This window comes from Thamnophis elegans, chromosome 10, assembly GCF_009769535.1.
Source record: "Thamnophis elegans isolate rThaEle1 chromosome 10, rThaEle1.pri, whole genome shotgun sequence".
Classification (NCBI taxonomy): Eukaryota; Metazoa; Chordata; class Lepidosauria; order Squamata; family Colubridae; genus Thamnophis; species Thamnophis elegans.
In genome coordinates, this window is record NC_045550.1 from 19,124,793 (window position 1) to 19,147,766 (window position 22,974).

Below are 22,974 nucleotides of genomic sequence, written 5' to 3' on the forward strand. Positions count from 1 at the left end.
CTTCCCCCTTCACCCTCCCTCCTATCCCTCTCTTCCTATCTTTCTTCTCTCCTCTACTTCCCACTCTTCCTCTCATTCACTTAATGTGTTTCGGCATCTGAGCAAAATCCCTTTTGTGTTGATGGTATTTATAATTCCATTTCAATATACTTAAAAAAGAAAAAAATAACAGTATACATGTACAATCATCCAACATCCCTCCTCCAGCTTAGTAAACTCCACTCCCTCCCACCCTCCCCCCAAGCCCCTAACCTTCCCCCACCCTGACTTCCCAGAACCAATACAAGGTATAAATCTTTAACAAAAACAGTTTTAGATATACTTAAGAGAAAACGTAGAAAGTTAATAACATATTTGAATTCATATTACCTCCTCCTTGCTAGGCTTACTATAAATAATTTGTATTGTTTCTGATCTTAGTCATAAACTATCTGAAATTTCCTAGACCCATATTTATTTTGAATATAGTCAGTCCATTTTTCCCAGTCTGGTTTATATCTCTCATTTGAGTTATCCTTGAGATATGCAGCTATTTTAGCCGTCTCTGCTAAGTTTGTGATCTTCAATATCCATTCCTAACTAGTAAACAAATCTTATTTCTTCCAATATCGCGCCACCAACAATCTAGCTGCAGTTATCAAATGCAAAGTCAAGTTGATCTCTACTGCTGTAGAGTCAGTAATTATACATAACACCAGTTTTTCTCCTCTCTTGAACTTATTTCAATGCTTTTCAGTGGAATGGACTATAAATTTTGACTTATTGCCATCACTTAATAAAACCAAAACAACTTTCGAGAAAATGAAATTATGTTGTTTGAATAAATTGGAAAGTTAAGGTCCGAGTCCCAAATCTCAGCCATAAAGCACACTGGCTTTCAATCTACATTCATATATGCATACCTATTATAATATTTATCTTGGGGAAAGCAATATTATGAAAGCTGCAGAAGTGTAATGAGAAATAGTAAGCTAAACTAATAAAATCCATGACGTAAGAAAATATAAGAAATTAGCCAAAACTAATTTACAGAAATAATATTGAAACTCCCCATTGTTCTACCTTTGCAATCTAACTTTATTTCCACTGAGCTTATACATTATCTATTATTATAATTTTTGTTTTGGAAGCGCTCATTCCTACAACTACATTTTCTCACTTTTCCCCTTCCTCTTAACCAATTGATCTTCATATATTTCTTTTGCTATTCAATCCTCCTGAAATCTCTCCATATAACTCAACTATTTAATGTGCTAATATTGGTCATTCACTTTTTTATTCAGCTGACATTCATTCAGCATATTCACCTGTGTCTCCTTGTTTTATTTCACTTATTATTTACTCTGTTTCCATTGCTCTTTGTTTCTTTCATTCCTTGAAACAGACAATATATTATCTACGGTAATATCTTTGTATTATCAATTGCACATTAACATTTCTCAATTTCACTATCTTTAGTAAACATGCTATGAAAATAGATGACATTAATCTATTTCCTCTAATTTTCCACCATTCAGATATAAAGTTCAGTTTATTCTTTTAAGCTGAAACACAGCTATCTCTTGTTTTTTTTATTTATTAATTTTTAGGTCCGTATTCATCACTTCATTATGTAGTCTGACATGCATTGAAAATGATCAGCTTCTCAGCCAATAACATGGTATCACCTCCATAGAAATCTTCATGCACATTCATTTCCTGATCAATTATGTGTAATGACACCCAAACAATCCTTATTCATTTGACAATCAGTGGGATTTACCATAATCCTAGCTCTAAATTGAATTATTTACTATGCATTCCATTCTAATGTGGGCTTTACTTTCATCTTATACCATTCCGATTGCATTCAGGAACTTTCAACTCCATGCTCATAGAAAACATTTTCTAATTCAAGCCACTTTACTTATCATAAGCAATGCACAATAAGCTTTATCTCGCACAGTCATACACTCCTTAATACCCTTCTAAAGAAGAAAGATCTGGTCTGTAAATCCTCTGCTTGACATAAAACTACACTGCACTTTCCACATTTTGCTATAAACTACCTCACATACCTATAGAGGAGAAAAATACATTCGTACTCCAAGCATTAGGCATAGATGCTGTCTTTATCTCATTAAACAAGCCACATAACCACTCTACAAAGAAACCACATATTGTAATATGTCTGTATTTGCAGCATATCCATGCTGTAACGTTTCTATACTTACAGCAGCCTTGCCATTTTTAACATTTTCACAGCTTTTGTGACTTCCTTTTCATCATTCATTTTCTTGAACATTAACATTTAGAACATTCATTTGAATTCTGGTCTTGATATATTACTGTCATCCAAGTACAGATATCTAAAAACTCCTGCTAGCATTCCATCACTTCAGTTTCATCCTAAATCATCTCTTCACTTTCATGTTCAATTCCATTCTCTCTGCTGGAGGCTCCTTATTTAGCCTTCTTCGCCTACTTCTGTCTTTTTTTAAAAAAAAAATCCCATCAAAAACTTTGCATTTTCTTCAAACCTCATTTCAAGTGTCATATGTGGTTTGTGTGAAGATAAAATTAATGGGAAGGAAAGGTATTCTGATAAACTAAGCAATATTTTTCTGCCAACAACTAGTTGGCACAAGTATGCTTCTTTTCAAATTCCTTCTCATGCACACAGTAGATAAATCCTTAAAGTAATAAGATAAAGAATTGTGATTTCCCGATTTTAACTAAAACTAAGTTGAAGAAATCTGTTTTAACAAAAATGTTACTTTTGATCCATCTGTTATCACATTATAGTACATTTCAGAAGTTGGAACCAAATAGACTAACAAAGGCCATAGACATATGAATGAAGAGGAAGGGAAAGTGGTCCTATATTGTAACTAACATCTGGTGCTCATGCTTTTGAATGTTATGGATTGTGGATTCTTTCCCAAGGTTTATGCTATGCTATGCTATGCTATGCTCTCTCCAGTACTGATTAACATCTCCTTGTTTGTTTTCTTCCAAGCCATATTGCTCCCTTCATCTCCACCTGAAGGTTTCAGAGAATCCTTACACTTCTGGTAATATTGCCAGTCGTGATACAGCTCCAGGAATCATTGTGGCCTCTGGTAAGAAATCTTCCAGTGCTATATAACAAAAGTCTACAATTTCTTATTGCTATTTAAGTGGAACATAAAAGTTCTAATTTTCAACTTGTGGTTCAAAGGTGACACAAAGTAATAGTTGCAACCAAAAAGATCTATTTCAAATCTCATTTTTTTTCCCATGAAGAAGTTTGGCCTGAGTCAAATCAATGTGCCACATCTTCTGTCAGCAAAACAAGGAAGATAACAAAATTGATTTAACAAAACATAACAAAAGAGGTGGGAAATATTTGTTTTTTGATACCCTTTCTTGCTGGCTGCTGGCTATGAAATTGAGTCTTGCCATGAACTTATCCTCATTTTGTAAGATTGGTGCAAGAATTGCAATGTGCTTAACTAAGTAATATATATGAAATTTTATACACACACACACACACACACACACAAACATACATACATATGTACATTTCTGTTTTATAATAAATTGCATCCTTAAGTCATCACTGTTCGACACAATATATATTACTAAAAGCACAAAGATTTCAGTTTTGTTTTACATTTAAGTTTTACAGGTTGGGGTACTTTTCTTTACAGGTAACATTGGATCAGAGCTGTCAGAAAATGATATCAGCATGTTTGTTTCGTCTGATGCTGGAAACACTTGGAGACAAGTGAGTAGCAATGAAAACATTAAGTGGTCAACTGCGGGGGAGAGTGGTGTGAAATACCTTCCAGGAGCAGTTTATTGGAGCATTTTGCTTGATTGGGCAAAGCAACTGTTAATCTCCATAAAAAGGCTAATTTTCTGTTATCCTCCACATTCCAGTCCTCATAAAACTGAGGATAATGTGGCCTGGGAGCAGATAATTTTTCCCCCAGCCATTCTCTCTGCAGTGAACTTTGAGCATGTGTTGGTTTTGGGCCAAAAGTTAGTAAATAACTAATATACCTATGATGATTTTATTTAATTGGAATTTTGTGTGCTTCAAGATTTCCTTCCATTGTTTTCATGTATTTCCTTTTTTTGATAGATCTGTTTATATAATTAATGTTTTGCTTACATTATTCGCTTAAAAAGAGAGAGCATCCCTTCATAGTTACCTCTTGAGCTAGCACAAAATTTATTAATTTCTCTATTATTTTCAAAGCATCTTCCTTTTTATGCTTTAAGAGATAGGCTGAAGGAAGAGCCTAGGATTCGGTCTGACTAGTGGCAGCCTATCTTAATTACTTTTTACTTCCAAGGGGAATCTGTGCAAAAAGGTCTGACAAGTAAGATTTTAAATGATCACTCTTCCTGTATGTAAGAAGACCAAACTAGAATCTCAGTTTAGGGCATCTGTCCCTTTTTTGTATAATTATAAATGTTACCATTATAGATATTATATATTAATGGAAGACTCACATATTTTCATCCTGTATGATATTCTTTAGCAGTACTATGGCACCTCAGTAGTTATTTTAATTCATTGTCTTTCTTTTCCCTTTTGTTTAATCCTACTCTCATTATTTTATGGCAAGAAAAATGTGGTTCATCATTTACATGCTATTGTGCATTCTCATTTATAAAGTTATGCTAACTTAATTCCCTGGTTACAAAACCTTTGAAAAAAGATATTGTAATGAATGAATGAGCCTGATTCACTCAGATATGTGCTTTCTCCTTCCCATATTTCACCCAGGCACCCAAAACTCAAAATCTCAAGGAACAAGAAGGAGATTATCTTGCTGCTAAAAAATGTCTGGTGACAGAAAAATGGGGTTGGAGAGTGGGGATGGGTGGATATGTAACTAAACCCCTTTCCATTGGCTACAGAAAACAAATGTGTAATATAGCTTAAAATGCGGGGAGGAGTAAAACTAGCGCCTTACCCAGGAAAACCTCCAAGGAGAGTCCTACAGCCTCAGGAATCTTGAGCCTGGGTCTTGAGGCTGAAAGGATAAATAATTATAGAAAGTAAATCTGAAGGAGTTATGTAGGTGATCCCAGATAGAGAGAACTTCATATCTTTGATCTGATGAACAAAGAGATGAAGGCGGCTTTCTAGTAAATGTATGTGGAATGAGAAAGGGGAATTGAAGAAACGTTGTTCACGTCTCTATTCTGGGACAGTAATTGCTGGGAGGTTAGATGTATGAGAGAAGCAGAGATAAAGGCAGTCCAATGGAAAACATCTCTGTGATTAAGAGAAAGAAAGCTGATGGATGCTAGAAAGACAATGGAGATATTCATTCAGTTAGAATTCCCCATCAGCATGCTTTATTTCAATGGGTGGCTCATTAAATATTGTTAAATATAGTTAAATGGAGTAAATGTCTGTTGATTTTTATAACTTTAATTATTGTCTCAAAATCTAAAATTCCATATACATGCTCTGCAAACTGGGGATAAGTTTTTGAAAAGCCATGTTATATGAAAAGCTGTTGACTTTAATCCTCCATAAGTAGCAAAATACAACTAGACATAAACAATTCTAACTGCCAGGAATGCCTTCTCATCTTTAGTGAACCTTTTATTTTAACAAGAAATAAACAACAATTAAACCAATACATAAGAACATTACTATGGCTCAAGTCTTAAAGGTTTAGATGTGTTTTAGGTAGATTAACTGTCAGAATGGCCTATATTTACATCCACTGACATGGGTATAACTACAATCGCTTACACAAAAGTAAGAATGAGAATTACTAAATAAAATGTTTTGTTTTCCCCTTGCTTTCCTACTTCTCAAATTAACTCCATATCCATTAACTAAGTATAAGCATTTAAAGAGCTCTAGCAATCAAATAATAATATGGACAACAATATGCATGACTCTTGTATATCACTGAATATATTTTAGCAAGTATTTGGCATTTAATTAATATGCAATTACCACCTCATAAACTGAAATCAAGTACATACTTAAGAGAATTAACAAAGCAAAGTTTAAGTGCTCTGTTAATACATATTGAACCTCTTAGACATAAAACATTGGGAGTCCTGCTATAGGTCTCTAAATATAAATGCAAATGTGGTACCAATTAAAAGTATGTAGTATATCTAAAAAAATATGGTCTTGCACAAAATTGGATTGATATCTAACAAGATTTATTTTAGGAACATCCAACATTCCTACCAAACTTCTTTTGGTGATGGAATAGAAAACATGTCCTCAAACTGACTATTCTTCAAGAAGAGGAGACACAATGTTTCTTAAGTTTTCAGGGCTTTAAAACAAACCAGCAAGAACTGGTTCCCCAAAAATGATAGATAGCACACTTCAATTTTAGATTAGTCTGGAGAAAAGTATTTGTGATGATGTGTTGTTCACTAATTGAGGTTTGCAAGCACACTCAAAGTTACACAGATTGCAGTCATCTAATCTAAAAGTAAACAAGGCATTTGTCACTCTGAGTAGGTTGCTCTAAATTAATCAGAAATAGATGGGTTTTATGCTTCCAAATGTAGAGCAAGACTTGCTTTCTAGGAATGTGATGAAACCCTTCACTTCTTGGGCAAGACTTGGACATTTGAGGGTCTAGTTCATCTATTCTCTGAATCATCACTTCTCAGAGGAACTGATTTGTTTTCCAAAAGGAATGGACTGTCTTCCCATTCTATTTTTGTGGTTGTTAAATCTGCAGAATGTATTCATTTAATTGATATCCCACATTTCTAGTCAAACAAATACTTATTAGAGCTACAGTTAGCAAAGTATACAATGTTGGAATTTCGAACATTTTTTTATGTACCTAAAATTTTCATCTAAAAAAGTTTATATGCTGCAATACATGAAAAATGTATGCATTTATAATTACTTTTTTGTGTTTGGCTTGGAAAGCTACAGATAAGGCACAACTAAATAATTAGTAAAAAAAGAATTAATAATGATTAGTGTCATTGCTCAATAACTGTAAGCCGTTCTTTTGAATAAATTGTTATTATTAATCCTATTCAGGCATCATATTACCTGATAGTCTCAGTTATATACAGTTATATAGATTAAGACTTTCATTCTGCAGATAACCAAGCTTCTTCCTTCCTTCCTTCCTTCCTTCCTTCCTTCCTTCCTTCCTTCCTTCCTTCCTTTCTCTTTTTTTCTAAACAATGAAATAAAATCGTGATCATTCTTATTCCTAAGAATATAATTTATAACATTAATAGTATTAAATGTTTATATACTTATTTATTACAAAAGAAACCTGCCGGTCCTTGGTTCTACATACAAAGGATTCCATGTATCTTTTTATGTGTCTCACTAGATCTTTGAAGATGAACACAGCGTCCTTTATCTGGACCAAGGTGGGGTTTTGGTTGCTATGAAACATACATCTCTGCCTATCAGACATCTCTGGTAATTAATGTGACTTTTCTAATTCTATTCATCATAGAGTCCTTCAGTGTGTATTATATGCCATTAGTAGCTGGATTGCGACCAACCTTTTTTACTAAGTGCCAGGATATGCCAATTAAACAAATGAGCATGCTGCCTCTTTTCATCCCAATAAAACTATATCTGCATTTTGTACATACAATTTTTGACAAACAAAACACTTGCAGGTCAATAGTATAATCTAAATTAGTATTAAGAAGTTGCATTGCATTTTGTTCAAACTGAAGCTTAGGATATTTAGCTGCAATTTAAAAAGATGTAAATAACATTGAAGGTTAAACTCTATTGAAATAGAAGAATAAGAAAAGAAAATGCAATAAGAGACTCCAGAAGGAACAGGGTGTAAATATTCATGTTGAGGTAAAAACAAATTCTTTTTTTTTAAAGTAGTAACCGAGGACAAATGTAACAAAAAAGTGCAAATTCAATACAGAAGAGCCCATTTTGATATCAATACAATTGATCTTGTTTTGTTCCTATACTAGGTGTTCCTAACATGGGGGAGTCTTTAAAAAAAGCTGCTTTAAAGAGATGCTATGCTTGCTCTCCTGTACGTTCAGGAGAATCTCTTTGAAATAATTAGTGAAATATGCAGAGTTCTAGTATTTATGATTTGCCATGGAAGTAATGGGACAGGATCTTAAGTGGGTGGTTGTATCCACAATTACTAAGTGTGAGAGCACTTGTAGTCCTAATTCTGAGCTATTGTCAGTATTCATACATTTCTAAACATTTATTTATCTCCTTTATTGTACCAGCTATGATTTGTAAAGATACGCATGGAGTGGGCTTCCTATCTTAGTTTAAATCTATTGTACTGTACATAAAGAGATATGTTTATGTTAAAAACATTATAGGCAAAGAATCATTCTCCTATCACTTTGACATCTGTTATTATACTTCTAGTGTACTTAACAATTCCATATTCTACAATTGTAGTATGATATTTGTGTTTTCCAGTGGTGACTCTCCAGTGCTGAACTATAGTTCTCCAAAGCCCACATATCATAAAGGATATCGGGAGCTGTAATTCAATAGCCAGAACCTTGCCTTATCCACTTCCAATCATTCCTAAGATTGTGCCATTTTATGATAATTGTTATGTCTTTTGGTGTCCTATATTTTAAATTTACTTGAGAGACCGCCTACTGCCAATTACCTCCACTAGACCGATAAGATCGCATAGATTAGGCCTCCTCCGAATTCCATCAGCCAGCCAGTGTAGACTGGCAACTACCCGGAGGAGAGCCTTCTCGGTGGCTGCTCCGACCCTCTGGAACGAACTCCCCGTGGAGATCCGGACCCTCACCACCCTCCAGACCTTCCGCGCCGCACTTAAAATCTGGCTATCCCGGCTGGCCTGGGGTTAAAGACTCTAACCCCTACTCGAATTGTATGACTGTTGAGTTCTTAAATGATGTAGTGCTTTTATGTTGTAAATTGTTTGTCCTTTCCCCCCCCCCCCTTTTTGAACTGTGAGCCGCCCTGAGTCCCCCCAGGGAAAAGGGCGGCATACAAATAAAGTGAAACTAAAAACTAGAAACTAAACTAAACTAAACTAAATGCCTTTTTTTGATGTTCTATTTTTAAAATGTTCATAATGATAGCTTTATTCTTAATCTTTCCAAATTAGGGAAATTATGCTTAATATGCATTCAATATATAAGAGTAATATTAGATTACTTTTATTTAGCTTTTTCCATTTACCTGTAATCAATTATTTCTTCCATTAAACAACAATATGTACTGGGCTTTAACATTATAATACAGATAGTCCTTGACATACAACCACAAATGAGCCCAAAATTTCTGTTGTTAAGTAAGACATTTGTTAAGTCAGTTTTGCCCCATTTTACGACCTTTATTGCCACAGTTGTTAAGTGAATTCCGACAGTTGATAAGTTAACAAGCCAGTTGAATTTGGCTTCCTCATTGACTTTGCTTATTAGTAGGTCCCAAACTATGATCTCATGACTTTGGGACATAACAATGGTCATAAATATGAAACCAGTTACCAAGCATCTGAATTTTGGTTACCTGATCATGGAGATGCTACAAAGGTCATAACTGTGAAAAACAGTCATGTCACATTCTCAGTGCCATTGTAACTTCGAATTGTCACTAAATAAACTGTTGTAATTTGAGGACTAACTGCATTTTCTTTTTCTGAACAAAAATACATACCATTATATGTGAACTTAATACAAAATAACACAGAAATTTATAGTTGTTCGGGAAATTGTGTGTCCTTAAAATAGCTTTTCTTTATTATTTTTTTACTGTAATGCTAGGAACATTACAGTTTTCTGTAATCTGTTATGAAAAACTATTTATAATATAAAAAGAGATTATTTTTGTTTCTTCTGTGTCTTATTGTTTTGTTTTGTCTTGTTATCGCCAGGTTAAGTTTTGATGAGGGAAGATCTTGGAGCAAGTACAGTTTCACCTCCATCCCGCTGTTTGTTGATGGGGTTTTGGGAGAGCCTGGAGAAGAGACTTTAATAATGACGTGAGTAGATGTTATTTATTTTTATAAATAAATACACACATTCACACCAGCCATTTAATGGGCTCCACTCCATTCTGGGTTCCTCAGCTCCTCTGGAATTATTAAACAGGTAGTATCTCACATGAAATAACACTAACAGGATCCATTCTATTATTGTTAAATATAGACAATATAATAGATGAAATATCATTTGTAATCTGGGAATATAAATAGAATATGGAGTGTTGCACTGATTACTTCAATATGATTCTAGTGCACTCTTCAGTGGCTTTTTGCAAATCCTCAAAATGATGGGGATTTTTTGGGTGGAGATTCAAGCAAAGGACACCTTTGGATATGAACATCTAAAGAAGGAAAGGGGCTTGCCTTTCTGCTCATCAGCAGAGCACGTCAGATGTACTTCACTGCTTTGCCATGTATTGAGGAGTGCATGCACATAAGCCCGGTCTGTAAAATAAAATAGCCAATTTCAGCAATTCTCTCCTGTCTTGAACTTTAACCATATTGAAGTAGAGCAATTTGCATCTGTGAGTTGAAGCACCAAAGCAGATTGTAGTTGATTTACGGTACATAACATAATGCTTAATTTTTCATTAAGTACTATGTAGCAGAACGTTTATCCACTAATTCCTGTTAATAAATAGCTTTGTGCATGGGTATGTGTGGGTGGGTGTTTATGTGTAAGAAAAGTTACACTGCTTTGATTATTGCTATATATTTAATATTTGATTACTGGAGTTTTAATTTGTTCAAATTCATGCAGCCAGTTCCAATAGAATAAACACCATCTTCTTCAATAATAGTGGAAATCAGCAATTTATAAATATTGTAAATAAATGAATAAATAAATAAATAATATGAGTATTTTGGTTTGTAAGCTTCCATCCTTCTTTCCTCCCTCCCTCCCTCCCTCCCCATAAATCCCACTCTCTATATACTAGCTACTTATGCTCATAATTAAATCTGTAACTTAAAATATTGTTGAAAGCTGTTATTATAACTGGAATATATCACTAAAGAGAGATTAGAAGCTTGTTTATGATTTCCTGTATACGCCAGATAAGCCCCTTTTTTATTATGGGCCAAAAAAGGGGATATGTATAGAATTATATTCATTTCATTTTGCTGATCTGTTAAAATAATCGTCTCCTACTATTATAATCATTCAATGTTTTTATTTAGCGTTTTTGGACACTTCAGCCATCGTTCTGAGTGGCAGTTGGTAAAAGTGGATTACAAGTCCATTTTTGATAGACGGTGTGTGGATGACGATTACCGACCTTGGCAGCTTCACAGCCAGGTAAAAAGTCTGACCTAGAATTGAATTAAAATTAATATAGTAATTAATTAAAAGTTGAGATCAACCTAATTTATTGCTTCAAAATCATTGAATCCATCACCCCTTAACACTTTGATATACATTCTAACTGCAACTAGTAAGCATTTATGTGAAAGGTAAAACTTGAAACAAATTGGAGAAGAAAATGGTTCGCACTTCATTGTTTTGAACTGAATGGTGAATTTCTCCCCACCTATTTTAAAAGACAAGGAGGTACAGAAATAGAAACAGGGCTGGTCCCAAGGCCAGGCAAAAAAAAGCTATCTCTGCCATGTTCAGTTCAGTTTCTGGACAGAAAACAATATCTTCCTCTCTTTAAAATGTGCAGTCTTAGAATAGTTCACTTTCAAAAAAAATGTGCCCAGTGTCCCAGTTTCTCTATGTCATTTGCCATCCTTACAAACCAAATAACCTTCAACTTCAAAATAATTTAATAATAATAATAATAATAATAATAATAATAATAATAATAATAATAATAATAATTTAATCTAGTCACACTGTTACACTAGACCCTAGTTAATGGCATTAAAGGCAAGAATCAGTTCAATGTTAATTTGATTGTTGCCAGTTCTTAATTCTCCTTGTTTGGGAATCTACATGGTTGTTTTCTCAAGTTCAGCTGGCTGAGACAGGCAACATTCATAGGCCCTGCAATGAGGCTGCTACTGAACATTTTTAAAAAAAATCTGTGTTATGGACAGAACTACTACTACTACTAACTACTACAACCAACCAATACAAAAGGATATTAAAGGGAAGCTATTCTCAGACTTGGAAAGCCTAATCACAGCTAGGTGTCATAACTTTACAAGAGTATAGGATTTCTAGGCCCTATCAACTCACTTTGCTTTTCTTTTCAAGGCAGCCTCAATCTTAGAAGAGATGGCTGGGAGCTTTATAACCAGGTGAGGACAAGTAGTTTAGATAGCATATTGAGCTTGGAGCTTGAAGTCAGGGTGGACTCATTCATGACTGTTTGACATTAGAAAGCTCTCAGCCATCTCTTGAAAAATTGAGGCTGATTGATACCCAGTTGTATCTGTCCGCCCTGTGCCAACTCAATGAAGCGGCGGACGTGATGAACCGAGGCCTTGAGGCCGTTATGGACTGGATGAGGGCTAACAAGCTTGTACTCAACCCGGAAAAGACCGAGTGGCTGTTGTGCTTCCCTCCCAACAATTCGACCAGTATTCCATCACTCAGGCTGGGGGGTCAAATTCTATACCCCTCAGAGAGGGTTCGCAACTTGGGAGTCCTCCTGGACCCACAGCTATCCTTTGATCACCACCTGACGGCTGTGACCAGGGGGGCATTTGCCCAGGTTCGCCTGGTGCGCCAGTTGCGACCCTACCTGAATCAGGAGGCTCTCACAACAGTCACTCGGGCCCTTGGAATACTGCAATGTGCTCTACATGGGGCTGCCCTTGAAGAGCATCCGGCGACTTCAGCTAGTCCAGAACGCGGCCGCGCGAATGATCGTGGGTGCACCTCGGTTCACCCACATAACACCTATCCTCCGCGAGCTGCGCTGGCTACCTGTCGATCTCCGGGTGCGCTTCAAGGTGCTGCTAGTCACCCATAAAGCCCTCCATGGTAGTGGATCTGCGTACTTGAGAGACCGCCTTCTGCCAATTACCTCCCTGCGACCAATTAGATCTCATAGATTGGGCCTCCTCCGAATCCCATCTGCCAGCCAGTGCCGGCTGGCAACCACAAGGAGGAGGGCCTTTTCGGTAGTAGCTCCAACCCTTTGGAACGAACTCCCCGTGGAGATTCGTACCCTCACCACCGTCCAGGCCTTCCGCATAGCCCTTAAGACCTGGCTAGCCCGTCAGGCCTGGGGACAAAGATAATCGCCCCTCCCGAATGATGAATGAATGTTGCTTATTATTTTACTCTATGTTTGTTTACGTCACTGTTTGTATTACCCTCCCCTGATCCTATGTAAGCCGCCCTGAGTCCCCTCAGGGAAAAGGGCGGCCTATAAATGTTAATAAACCATAAACCATAAACCTTTTAAAAAAAAGTTACTTACTTTTTATTTAATAGAATTTTGGTCAAATTACTAAAACCTGGCTTCTATACTATATGTGCTATGTTTTATTCCAGGGGGTCTCATTCCAGGGAGTAGGTGGGTTGAAGTTTTTTTTTTTTCATCTGATGTGGGAATGGGAAAAGAATAAATCCAGGCTTATACTTTTTGCTCATTGCCATACATATATAGTAGGTAGCCCTTGACTTGCAACCATTCATTTATCAACCGTTCGAAATTATAATTGGTCTGAGAAAAGTAACTTACAGTGGATCCTTGCACTTACGACCACTGCAGTGTCTGCACAGTGATAGGAATCAAAATTTGGGTGCTTGGAAATCAGCATGTATTTATGAGGGTTGCAGCATTCTGAGGTCACATGATCAACATTTGCAATCTCACCAGCAGCTTCCAATAAGCAAAGTCAATGGGGAAAGCCATCACTCATTTAACAACTGTGTGGTTCACTTAACAACTGCAGTGATTAGCATCACTGGAGCAAAAAAAAAGATTGTAAAATTGGGCAGAACTCACTTAACAACCACCTTGATTAAGAATGAAAGTTCTCATCCCACTTGTGGTCTTAGGTTGAGGATTATCTACACACACATTTATTTGCCAATATAGGCCTACCACTGTGGTCTTTGTGCCACTGAATATGTGGTGACTTTGTTCTCACCGTAGAAAAATATGAATGGTCTCCACTGTTTCTTTTTGCATTAGTATATGATAATTATTTACATTTGTAATTTGCAAAAATACACCTGATCACTATGGTAAAAGCCTTCATCTCTTTTCTTTATTCAGGGAGAAGCATGCATCATGGGAGCCAAAAGGACTTACAAGAAGCGTAAGTCGGAAAAGAAATGCATGCAAGGCAAGTACGCCGGAGCCATGTCCTCTGAGCCATGTGTCTGCACAGAAGCAGACTTTGACTGGTGAGTTGTGCTTAATAACGGAGAATGTACAAGGTCACAGCTTATACGAATTTTGCTATAGGTGTGCATGTAGCCTGACTTTCTCCCAGGTGGCAAAAAATTCCTAGAAATTGGATATTGTCTTTCTAAATTAATGTGGCACCACCTCAGCACATGCTCCTACATTAGTAAAGTTACATAACATCCTATATATAGTTCATAAATGGTGACATCAGGATTTCATGATTTGAATGCATGTTTTGTACTGTCTTGCTAGTAAGATGGTAGTAGACAGTAACATACTATTAACAATTCATGCCTGTATTAGTGAAGAATAATGCAGAAGTAATCTTGGTGCAATGATACATGCTAATGTTCTCCAAGCACTTGAAAAAGGGCAGCATTAAGGGGATATCAAGCTCTAACCTTTTCATGGCTGTCCAAAAAGGTGCTGCAGGGTAATTGCAACTTAATTCAACTAAATGCAATTATAGGCTTTGCACCCTACAGGTCTCCCATTTATACAAGTACTGTAGTCTCATTTAACATAGTTAGTTTCACTGCAGCCTATCTTATAAATATAACCCCTCACTCTCCATGCTTCCTACATTCAATTCCTAAATCCTGTTTGCTATGCAATGTTTTATAATATAATATCAGTGACAAGCTACAAGAACAGAAACAAGCATGCAGTAAGAATTGAACATTCTGGATTTAATAATTTGTTTGTTTCTTTATGCATTTAATCAATGTACATGGTTGCTCAACCATAAACTGCAAATCTGCGCAACTAACATAGAATTAAAGGCAGAAGCAAATCTATCAAGGTGAAAAACAACACAAATGAAAATATAATGTAACTAATGCCAACTACAGTCATTCAATTTCCAATCATTACAGAGAGCCTCATTCTAGGAAAGGCCAGGTCTCTGTGACCTTTCGGAGGTCAAACGATCATCTGCATCTCTGGGGTTATGCTGCTCCTGAGGAAGGAACAAGAACTAAAATTCTTCTCATTAAAAATCAGAATTCAAGACTAGAATGTAACATTCCTTAACCCATCTCAACAAATAGAATACAAGCCAAAATAGACAATAAAACAGTAAGACACTACCTATCCACTCTAGACAAATTCAAATCACAAAGATCAGATGGATTACAGCCCAGAATTCTGAACAAGCTGGTGGATGTGATCCTGAAACCACTGAATCATACCTTTCAAACATCCTGGAGCACTGGGGAGTTACTAGACGATGGGAAAAGAGCTGACATTATTCCCGTCTCCCAAAAAGGGGATCCAGAAAGCTACAGACCTCACATCAACACCTGGAAAGATCCTGGAAAAGCTAATCAAGCAACAAAATCTGTGCACACCTTGAAGCAAGCAAAGTTGTTATTAGAAATCAACATGGATTTGTCAAAAACAGATCATGGCAGACAAATCTTATTGCATTCTTTGATAAAGTGACTAAATTAGTGTATCAGTGAAATGCTGTGGATATAGTATACTTGGACTTCATTGGACATTTGACAAAGTAGAACACAACCTACTACTTGCTAAGAGAGAAACATGTGGCTTAAATATCATCTCATCACTAGATGAATTTGTAATTACTGAAGCACCACACTCAATATATCTTAATGGAACTACATTTATATGGAGTGGGGTATCCAAAGTACTATCTTAGGCCCAATACTCTTCAACATATTCATAAACAATTTAGATGAAGGGATAGAAGGAGAACTCCTCAAATTTGCAGATGAAACAAGCTGTGTGGAATACCCAACACTTCAGAAGATGAGATCAAGAGCCAGGAAGATCTTGACCAAGTTGAATATTGGCCCTATCCAACAAAAGCAATTCAGTGGTCAGAAAAGTGAGGTTTTTAAGCAATAAAAAATTCATACATGGGTATAGAATAGAAGGTATCTGGCTTAATAGTGAGACAAATCTAGGAGTCTTAGTGGACAACCATTTAAATATGAGTCACCAGTTTGCTGCAGCTACCAAAAATACAGTCACAGACTGTATCAACAGGATAGAATCAAAATCACATGAAGTGTTAGTATCACTTTTATACTGCTTTGATAAAACCACATTTAGAATACTTAGTAGTTTTGGTCAGCATTGTATAAAAAGATGTTAAGGCTCTAGAAAGAGAGAAACAAAGATAATGAAGGGCTAAAATATATGAAGAATAGTTGCAAGGACTTGGTATGTAGTTTTGTTAGACTTAGTCTAACAAAAAGAAGGACTAGGGATGATATGAATCTGTTACAAAGAGCATCAACCTATCCCCAAAGCACCTGCAATAGGAGAAGAAGAAATGAATAGAAACTTCTCAAGAAGAGATCCAAGCTAAAACTAAAAAGAAATTTCCTGACAGTGAGAAAAAATTAATCAATGGAAGAGGCTTGCCTTCAGAAGTTGTAACTGGAGGTTTTTAAGAAGAGATTGGACACCATTTGTCTGGAATGATATAGTTTCCTTCTTGAGCACAGGGTTGAACTAGAATACTTCCAAGGTCCTTTCCAGCTCTGTTATTCTGTCAATCATATTTATTTATTTATTTTATTTCAAAGAGACTCTGGGAGCCTTACAACATTAAAAGCATTAAAATCATAAGAGAATTATTTCCTAAAATGATAAAAATGGAATTACAGTCAAAGATAACATTTTAGTTAAAAGATGAGGATGGAGGAAGCAGGATGCATGGGAGAGGGAGGTGGGATGTCTCTTAATTCAACAACCACATGCAGTCTAATGTTCCCCCACTGGGGCCACAAGTTATCTGGCACAGCCAGTTATTTGGCCCTTATAGAAGGTCAAAAGGATGAGAGTCAATCTCACCTCAGAGGATAAGATATTTCAAAGGGCAGGGACCACAACAAAGAAAGATCTTTTCTTGGATCCTGCCAGTCTAAATTCCTTGACTGATAGGACCTGTAGCATGACTCTTCTGCTGGCTCAGGTGGAGTAAGTCAGTCCATTGGGGTGAGATGTTTCCTCAAATAATCTGATCCATGTCATGCTGGATTTTAAAGGTAATAACTAATATTATGAATTGTATCTGGAAGCAACCCACCAGCTAGTACAGCTTGCAGAGCAGTGGTATAACAATGGCAACCCTAGGGCTATCAAGAACTGCCTGCTCTGCCACACTCTGCACCAGTTGAAGCCTCTGAATGTTCTTTAAGAGTAGCCCCATGTACACCTCATTGCAGTAGTCCAAAAGTGAGATAACCAGGGTTTGAATGACGAAGCATAAGGACTTCTGATTCCAGAAAGGCCACAAGTGATGCACAACACAAAGTTGTACAAAGATTCTCCTAGCATTATTGACACCTGCTTTTTCAGCAGGAGTCGCAAATCCAGGACAGCCCCAAAGGGTCAGTCTGCCATAGTGTAACCCCATCTAGAACTAAGGTAGTTGAAGTCCCAGAACAAAATTAGAAATAACCCAGAACAAAGTTTTACGGCATTTTGTTTTTAGCTTTTAATGAAAAATATTTTAAATTCTATTTATTTGTTTTAGTTTCTTTATTTGTTTTTTTTTTAAATCTTTTTTAAAAAATCAAGAATCATGTTTGATTATCAGACCAAAAAAACCTTGTCATTGCACTTACACGTTTGAATTATTTTCAGATTTGTCACAGATTCTGGGAAAAAGTGTGCACATTTCCTGTGACAGCAGAATTAGTAATCCCTGAACTGTACTTGAAAGAATTATAGAAAGAATTAAGAATAGGAAAGAAAGAAAGTCAATGCAGAGATATTTTATTTGTATGCATTGCCCACTTTTCACAGCCAGGGGGCAATAGTGTTTCAGGAATGAACATCACAATGGAATTGGTGCACTTAGTTCCAGAAATATTATATCCTAGCAACTGCATAGAAACCAATCTGTATTTATTTAAGTAATAAATGGATTACACAGTGACATATGTGTTATTAAAGCATTTCCTTTCCAGATTTTCATGGGCTTTATTCCAGCATAAATGGGATCATTCCAGCAACAGATCAAGTATTTGTTTTTTCAGAAAAAAGATAAATCTAGATTACAATAATAATCATCATTCATGTTCTGTGTGAATTCTATTTTCTACAGCGTAATCACTTTTAATACAATTTTCCTGACATCCATTTCGGAAGCATTTTTTTTTCATCATTTAACTGCATTACAGAGTTTGGAGAAGTGCTGAATAAATGGATAATCGTGATCCAGAGGAAAACAGTAACTCTGCGGGTACAAATTAGGTTGGTTTACATTAAAACACAACTTGAACATATTTCTTCCCATCTCTATCCACACTCCATCAGTGTTCTTTGACAAGAAAGAAAGTTTCATTTTTAATTTAATAATTAAGTAAAACAATTTTCAAGTAAAACAATAGGATGCATGGTGATCCTAACAAATTTCATTAAGACCAAAGTCCCAGTAATCCCAGAAGGTGGAGAGAAAAAACAGATGTCATCTACAACATACAGTGTAAGGACTGTATCAGCCACTATGCAGGACAGATAGGCAGAGAATTAGCAGAGCCCATCCATGAATACCAACTAGCAGCCTGAATACACAGTGAAAACTCCTTCATCTCACTGCAAATGGCATACTGAATTATCCTACACCAAGGCAAATCCAAAATGCCAAGGAATTAGACACATGGAAATAAACAATATTTACACACTGTTCAGAAGAGGCAATAAAAACTAAGAAGGAAACAAACAAAATACATCATTTTCAGCATAAATGCACAGATAAACTGGAATTATATTAGATGGATAAAGAATCAAGCAGAAAACAATACCCTAATCAACGAACTACCAAGCAGAAAACCATACCCCACTAACACTGACAGAATGGGAGGGGGAGCAAACCCCACACTCACAGGCAGTGATGATGTTATCTATTGGAGTAAAGAAACATTTGTAAGCAAACAAGAACCAAGGATTCTGCAGTTCAACCTTGAGCTACTTAAATTCTCTAATCTTAGAATTTCGTTGAAGCCTAATCTTACATTTGATTGTCTGCTTTATTGCTTTAAAATGCATATCTGTGTGACCAGTGGTGGGATTCAAATTTTTTTACTACTGGTTCTGTGGGCGTGGCTTTGTGGGTGTGGTGTGGCTTTGTGGGTGTGGCTTTGTGGGCATGACAGGGGAAGGATACTGCAAAATCACCATTCCCTCCCCACTTGCTTTCTGGCTCCGTTCTCCTGTTCAGGGCAACAAAAGAAGATCAGCTGGGAGTCAGTGGGCCAGCCTATTTGCCAGTTCTCCAAACTATTCAAAATTTCCATAACTGGTTCTCCAGAACCTGTTAAAACTGGCTGAATGCCATCTCTGTGTGTGACATATTATGGATGCTTGGATTAAAAATTGGAAAAACATGGAGAACTATATGCACACTCCTAAACAAACTTACCAGGTTCAGTTTATGGTCAGTCACATATTCACTCACCCAGAGCCTATCGAGACTCATGGATCTTGTAAGCCTCCTATGCTCTCTACTTGGGTTTTTCAGATAGGTGCAGGTTGAGCAAAAAAACACATAATCCTGATCAACAACTGAGATATACTGTAATTAGAGATTAATTAACTGAACACTGAGGCATAATGTTCTTCTTCTTAACTTATTCCTTACTTTCTTCTTCTGATTCATGTATTCCTTGCTAATTGCTTTGTAACTTCTTCTTCAAGCTCCTAGCAGAATCTCCATTCCACCTCCCCATGTTTTCTCCTAAATTTCTCAGCTTCACCCCATTTGCACATACTCACTCTGTCTCTAGTTGCTCCACTAATTCTTATTTCTGTAGTTTCCTCCTTTTTCACCTGTTTTATTTTCTCCCCCACATTCTTTACTGTCCTACCCACATTTCCAACAGCATCCCTCAGATTTCATAGATCTGTTTCTAAAGTGACTAAATTTAACAGGTAATCTGCATCAACCCAAGATATCTTGGAGCATTGCAGTCTACCCAGCACTCCAAACAAGCATTGGCAGTCACTTATTTCACTGGACAACATTCTTTTTTCAAAAGTTTTGCTTCCTGAAATGCTTTTGATGATTATAATAGACCCCTTCAAACTAAACATCAATATAATTCCAGGATCTTGAAAAATGTGAAATCAATTTTATTGTCTATAATGTATTTAATTGTGTAATGTTTCGGACTTGCTGCATGAGTTGAACAGGGCCAAAAATATTTTGCTGCTGATTTTTGTTTCTTCTTAGTGTCAGATGCATCTCGCTGCAATATCCAACAATAGTCAGCCAGCACTGAGAGATTCAGTTGCTCTGATACCCTTTTTCCATTGTGCCAATGTCCTGGTGAAAACTTTCACCACGTTTGTCAATAATTGCACCTAGATTTTCAAGAAAAAAGTCCAAATATGAGCCTACAGTGACATGTTCCACTTCATGATCTTGCATGCAGTAAAAAGTTTCTCAACCAGCTAAAAGTAGTTTGGTGCTCTGTAGTTGCCAAGAAAATTTTCAATGACATTTTTGGATTGTGCATGACTTAATGTCATGTGTCCAATAAAACTCTACCATGACTTTAAATCCTAATTTGGTTTAGTTCTACATTTTGGATTATTCTTAGAGGATGTTATATATAGAGTATATATACACTCTCTCTGTGTGTGTGTGTGTGTGTGTGTGTGAGAGAGAGAGAGAGAGAGAGAGAGAGACTCTTTACCATATGTGTGTGTATGTATATACATACATACATACATACATATATGTGAGCCCAAAACCCAGCCTGAAGATGGCGAGTGAGACCTCGCTGAAACATTGCCAAGACAATCTCAATCTTACACAGGAAAAGCCCCGAATACAACAAGACCAGCATACCTACACCTGTGAAAACCTACGAAAACACACACACACACACACGTATGTATGTATGTATGTATGTATACATACATACATACATACATACATACATACATATATATATATATATATATATCAGTCAAATTTTACAACCTTTTTTTGGTGTTGGTCATGAAACAAATGCTGTCATTTTGCTGAAAACCAGATCTGCTGGTTTTGGCAAGGATATCTGTCATTTATGTCACATCACCACACAATGCTGCAAGTGGCCATAAATGCCGCTGTGTTGCTGAGTGCCTGAAGTGTGGGTCATGTGTTGGGGGGAAGCGGGACAACTATCAAAACTTTGGATCTGGATAATAAGTCCCCTTTTTCAAGTCCGTTGTGACTTTGAATAGTCAGAAGTTAAGAACTACTTCTAGTATATTAGAGGCCTACATATCTGTGATTTATGAACATAATTATTAAATTTCCCTCGAACATAATCTTAGGTTGGGAATAGAAACTGAGGTTGGCAGGAAACTCAGTGTAACATTTCCTGGAATCTGAAAAAAAAATCAAGTGGAGGGATGCTAAACGTAAATATTCATTACTTGACCGAGATAGCTTTGAAGAAACTCCATTCAGAATTTATAATGTTGTTTACAATACTAATATTCCTAGTGTGGGATGTAGCTTTCAGAAATTAATTACATAGTCCTAAGGTGCCATTATACAAAGTGGAAGATTGATGTACATGGGAATATTTTCAATGGGAATATGGAGACATCGCCTATCCCTGTGAAATTTCATACATGAGTTCAATAGTCATTTAAAACCACTTGCCAATTAAGTTGTTAGTAAGGTTCGGGAAATAAGTTTGTTTCAACCTGTCACAAAATGAAAATCAAAATATGCCTTGTGAACGCCAGATGCTTGAATGCAATGCAGCCGTGCTGGGTGTGCTCCATTCCCCTGCTCAGATTTTAACAATCATTTTCATCCACTGCTGCTCCAGTTGATGGTAGGCCTGTTGTGCCTACATGTAGGCAGCAATTTGTCACTATCATCAATGCTCTGTGTGCAACAGAAAGGAAACAACAAATTCATTAGATTGCAGGTCTGCAAGGTGAGGAAAAGATACTAATGCCTTTATAATGAGATGCAATGGAGCTGCTGGTGACATTTCTCAGCAGCCTGTTTGTGTATGCTCTTATACTGCCATTTAGGTATACAGATTGAAATTATTTATATCCTAGGATATATAGCTGGTTTCATGGTGGGAAAAAATAATCTATGTACTTTAAGACCTGATCTATAGAAAGTGGAGTGGGTGATTACTAAAGGAACAAAATGGTAGCATAGGTGATGGGGACCCCCCCCCCCCTCCACCTGGCTGCTCTGTTTCTCTTTATGGACAATTCTCAAGACATGTTTCTTCTTCACCGACTATGAAAAAAATTAAAAAATTTAAAATGAAATTAGAAATGGGGAAATACCTGATGCTGACACTATACAGATTTTGCTGGAACAACTTCTTCCAAATCAGTATCTGAATCCTAAGCCATGAGAGTTATCTATATATAGTATATGTATGCAGACAATGGTCCCGGAATTTCTATTGCTTAGCTGTATTAAGTGGCTCTCACCCAATCTTATATTCTTTTTTGCCCTGGTTGTTAAGCAAATTGCTGCAGATGTTAAGTGAAACACACAGCTGTTGAGTGAGTCCTGATCCCCCATTGACTTTGCTTGGCAAAAGCCATCTTGGAAGGATGCAAATGGCAATCATGTGAACCTGGGATTCTGCAAACGTAAATACATGTTGGTGGCCTAGTGCCTGAATTTGGATCGTGTGATCTTAAGTCCTAAGTGTAAGGATCATTCATAAATCATTTTTTCC

General features: G+C 36.5%; 1 protein-coding gene across 1 annotated transcript in view; it reads left to right on the forward strand.

Annotated features, from left to right (window-relative positions):
- The window catches only part of SORCS1 (sortilin related VPS10 domain containing receptor 1), a 611,780-nt gene that overhangs the window by 514,560 nt on the left and 74,246 nt on the right, over nucleotides 1–22,974 (forward strand). Inside the window, exons 11-16 of the mRNA XM_032225618.1 lie at nucleotides 2,999–3,101; nucleotides 3,672–3,748; nucleotides 7,323–7,414; nucleotides 9,855–9,962; nucleotides 11,145–11,262; nucleotides 14,144–14,274. Of these exons, the coding sequence (XP_032081509.1) occupies nucleotides 2,999–3,101; nucleotides 3,672–3,748; nucleotides 7,323–7,414; nucleotides 9,855–9,962; nucleotides 11,145–11,262; nucleotides 14,144–14,274 (629 nt within the window). The remainder of the gene's footprint in view (nucleotides 1–2,998; nucleotides 3,102–3,671; nucleotides 3,749–7,322; nucleotides 7,415–9,854; nucleotides 9,963–11,144; nucleotides 11,263–14,143; nucleotides 14,275–22,974) is intronic.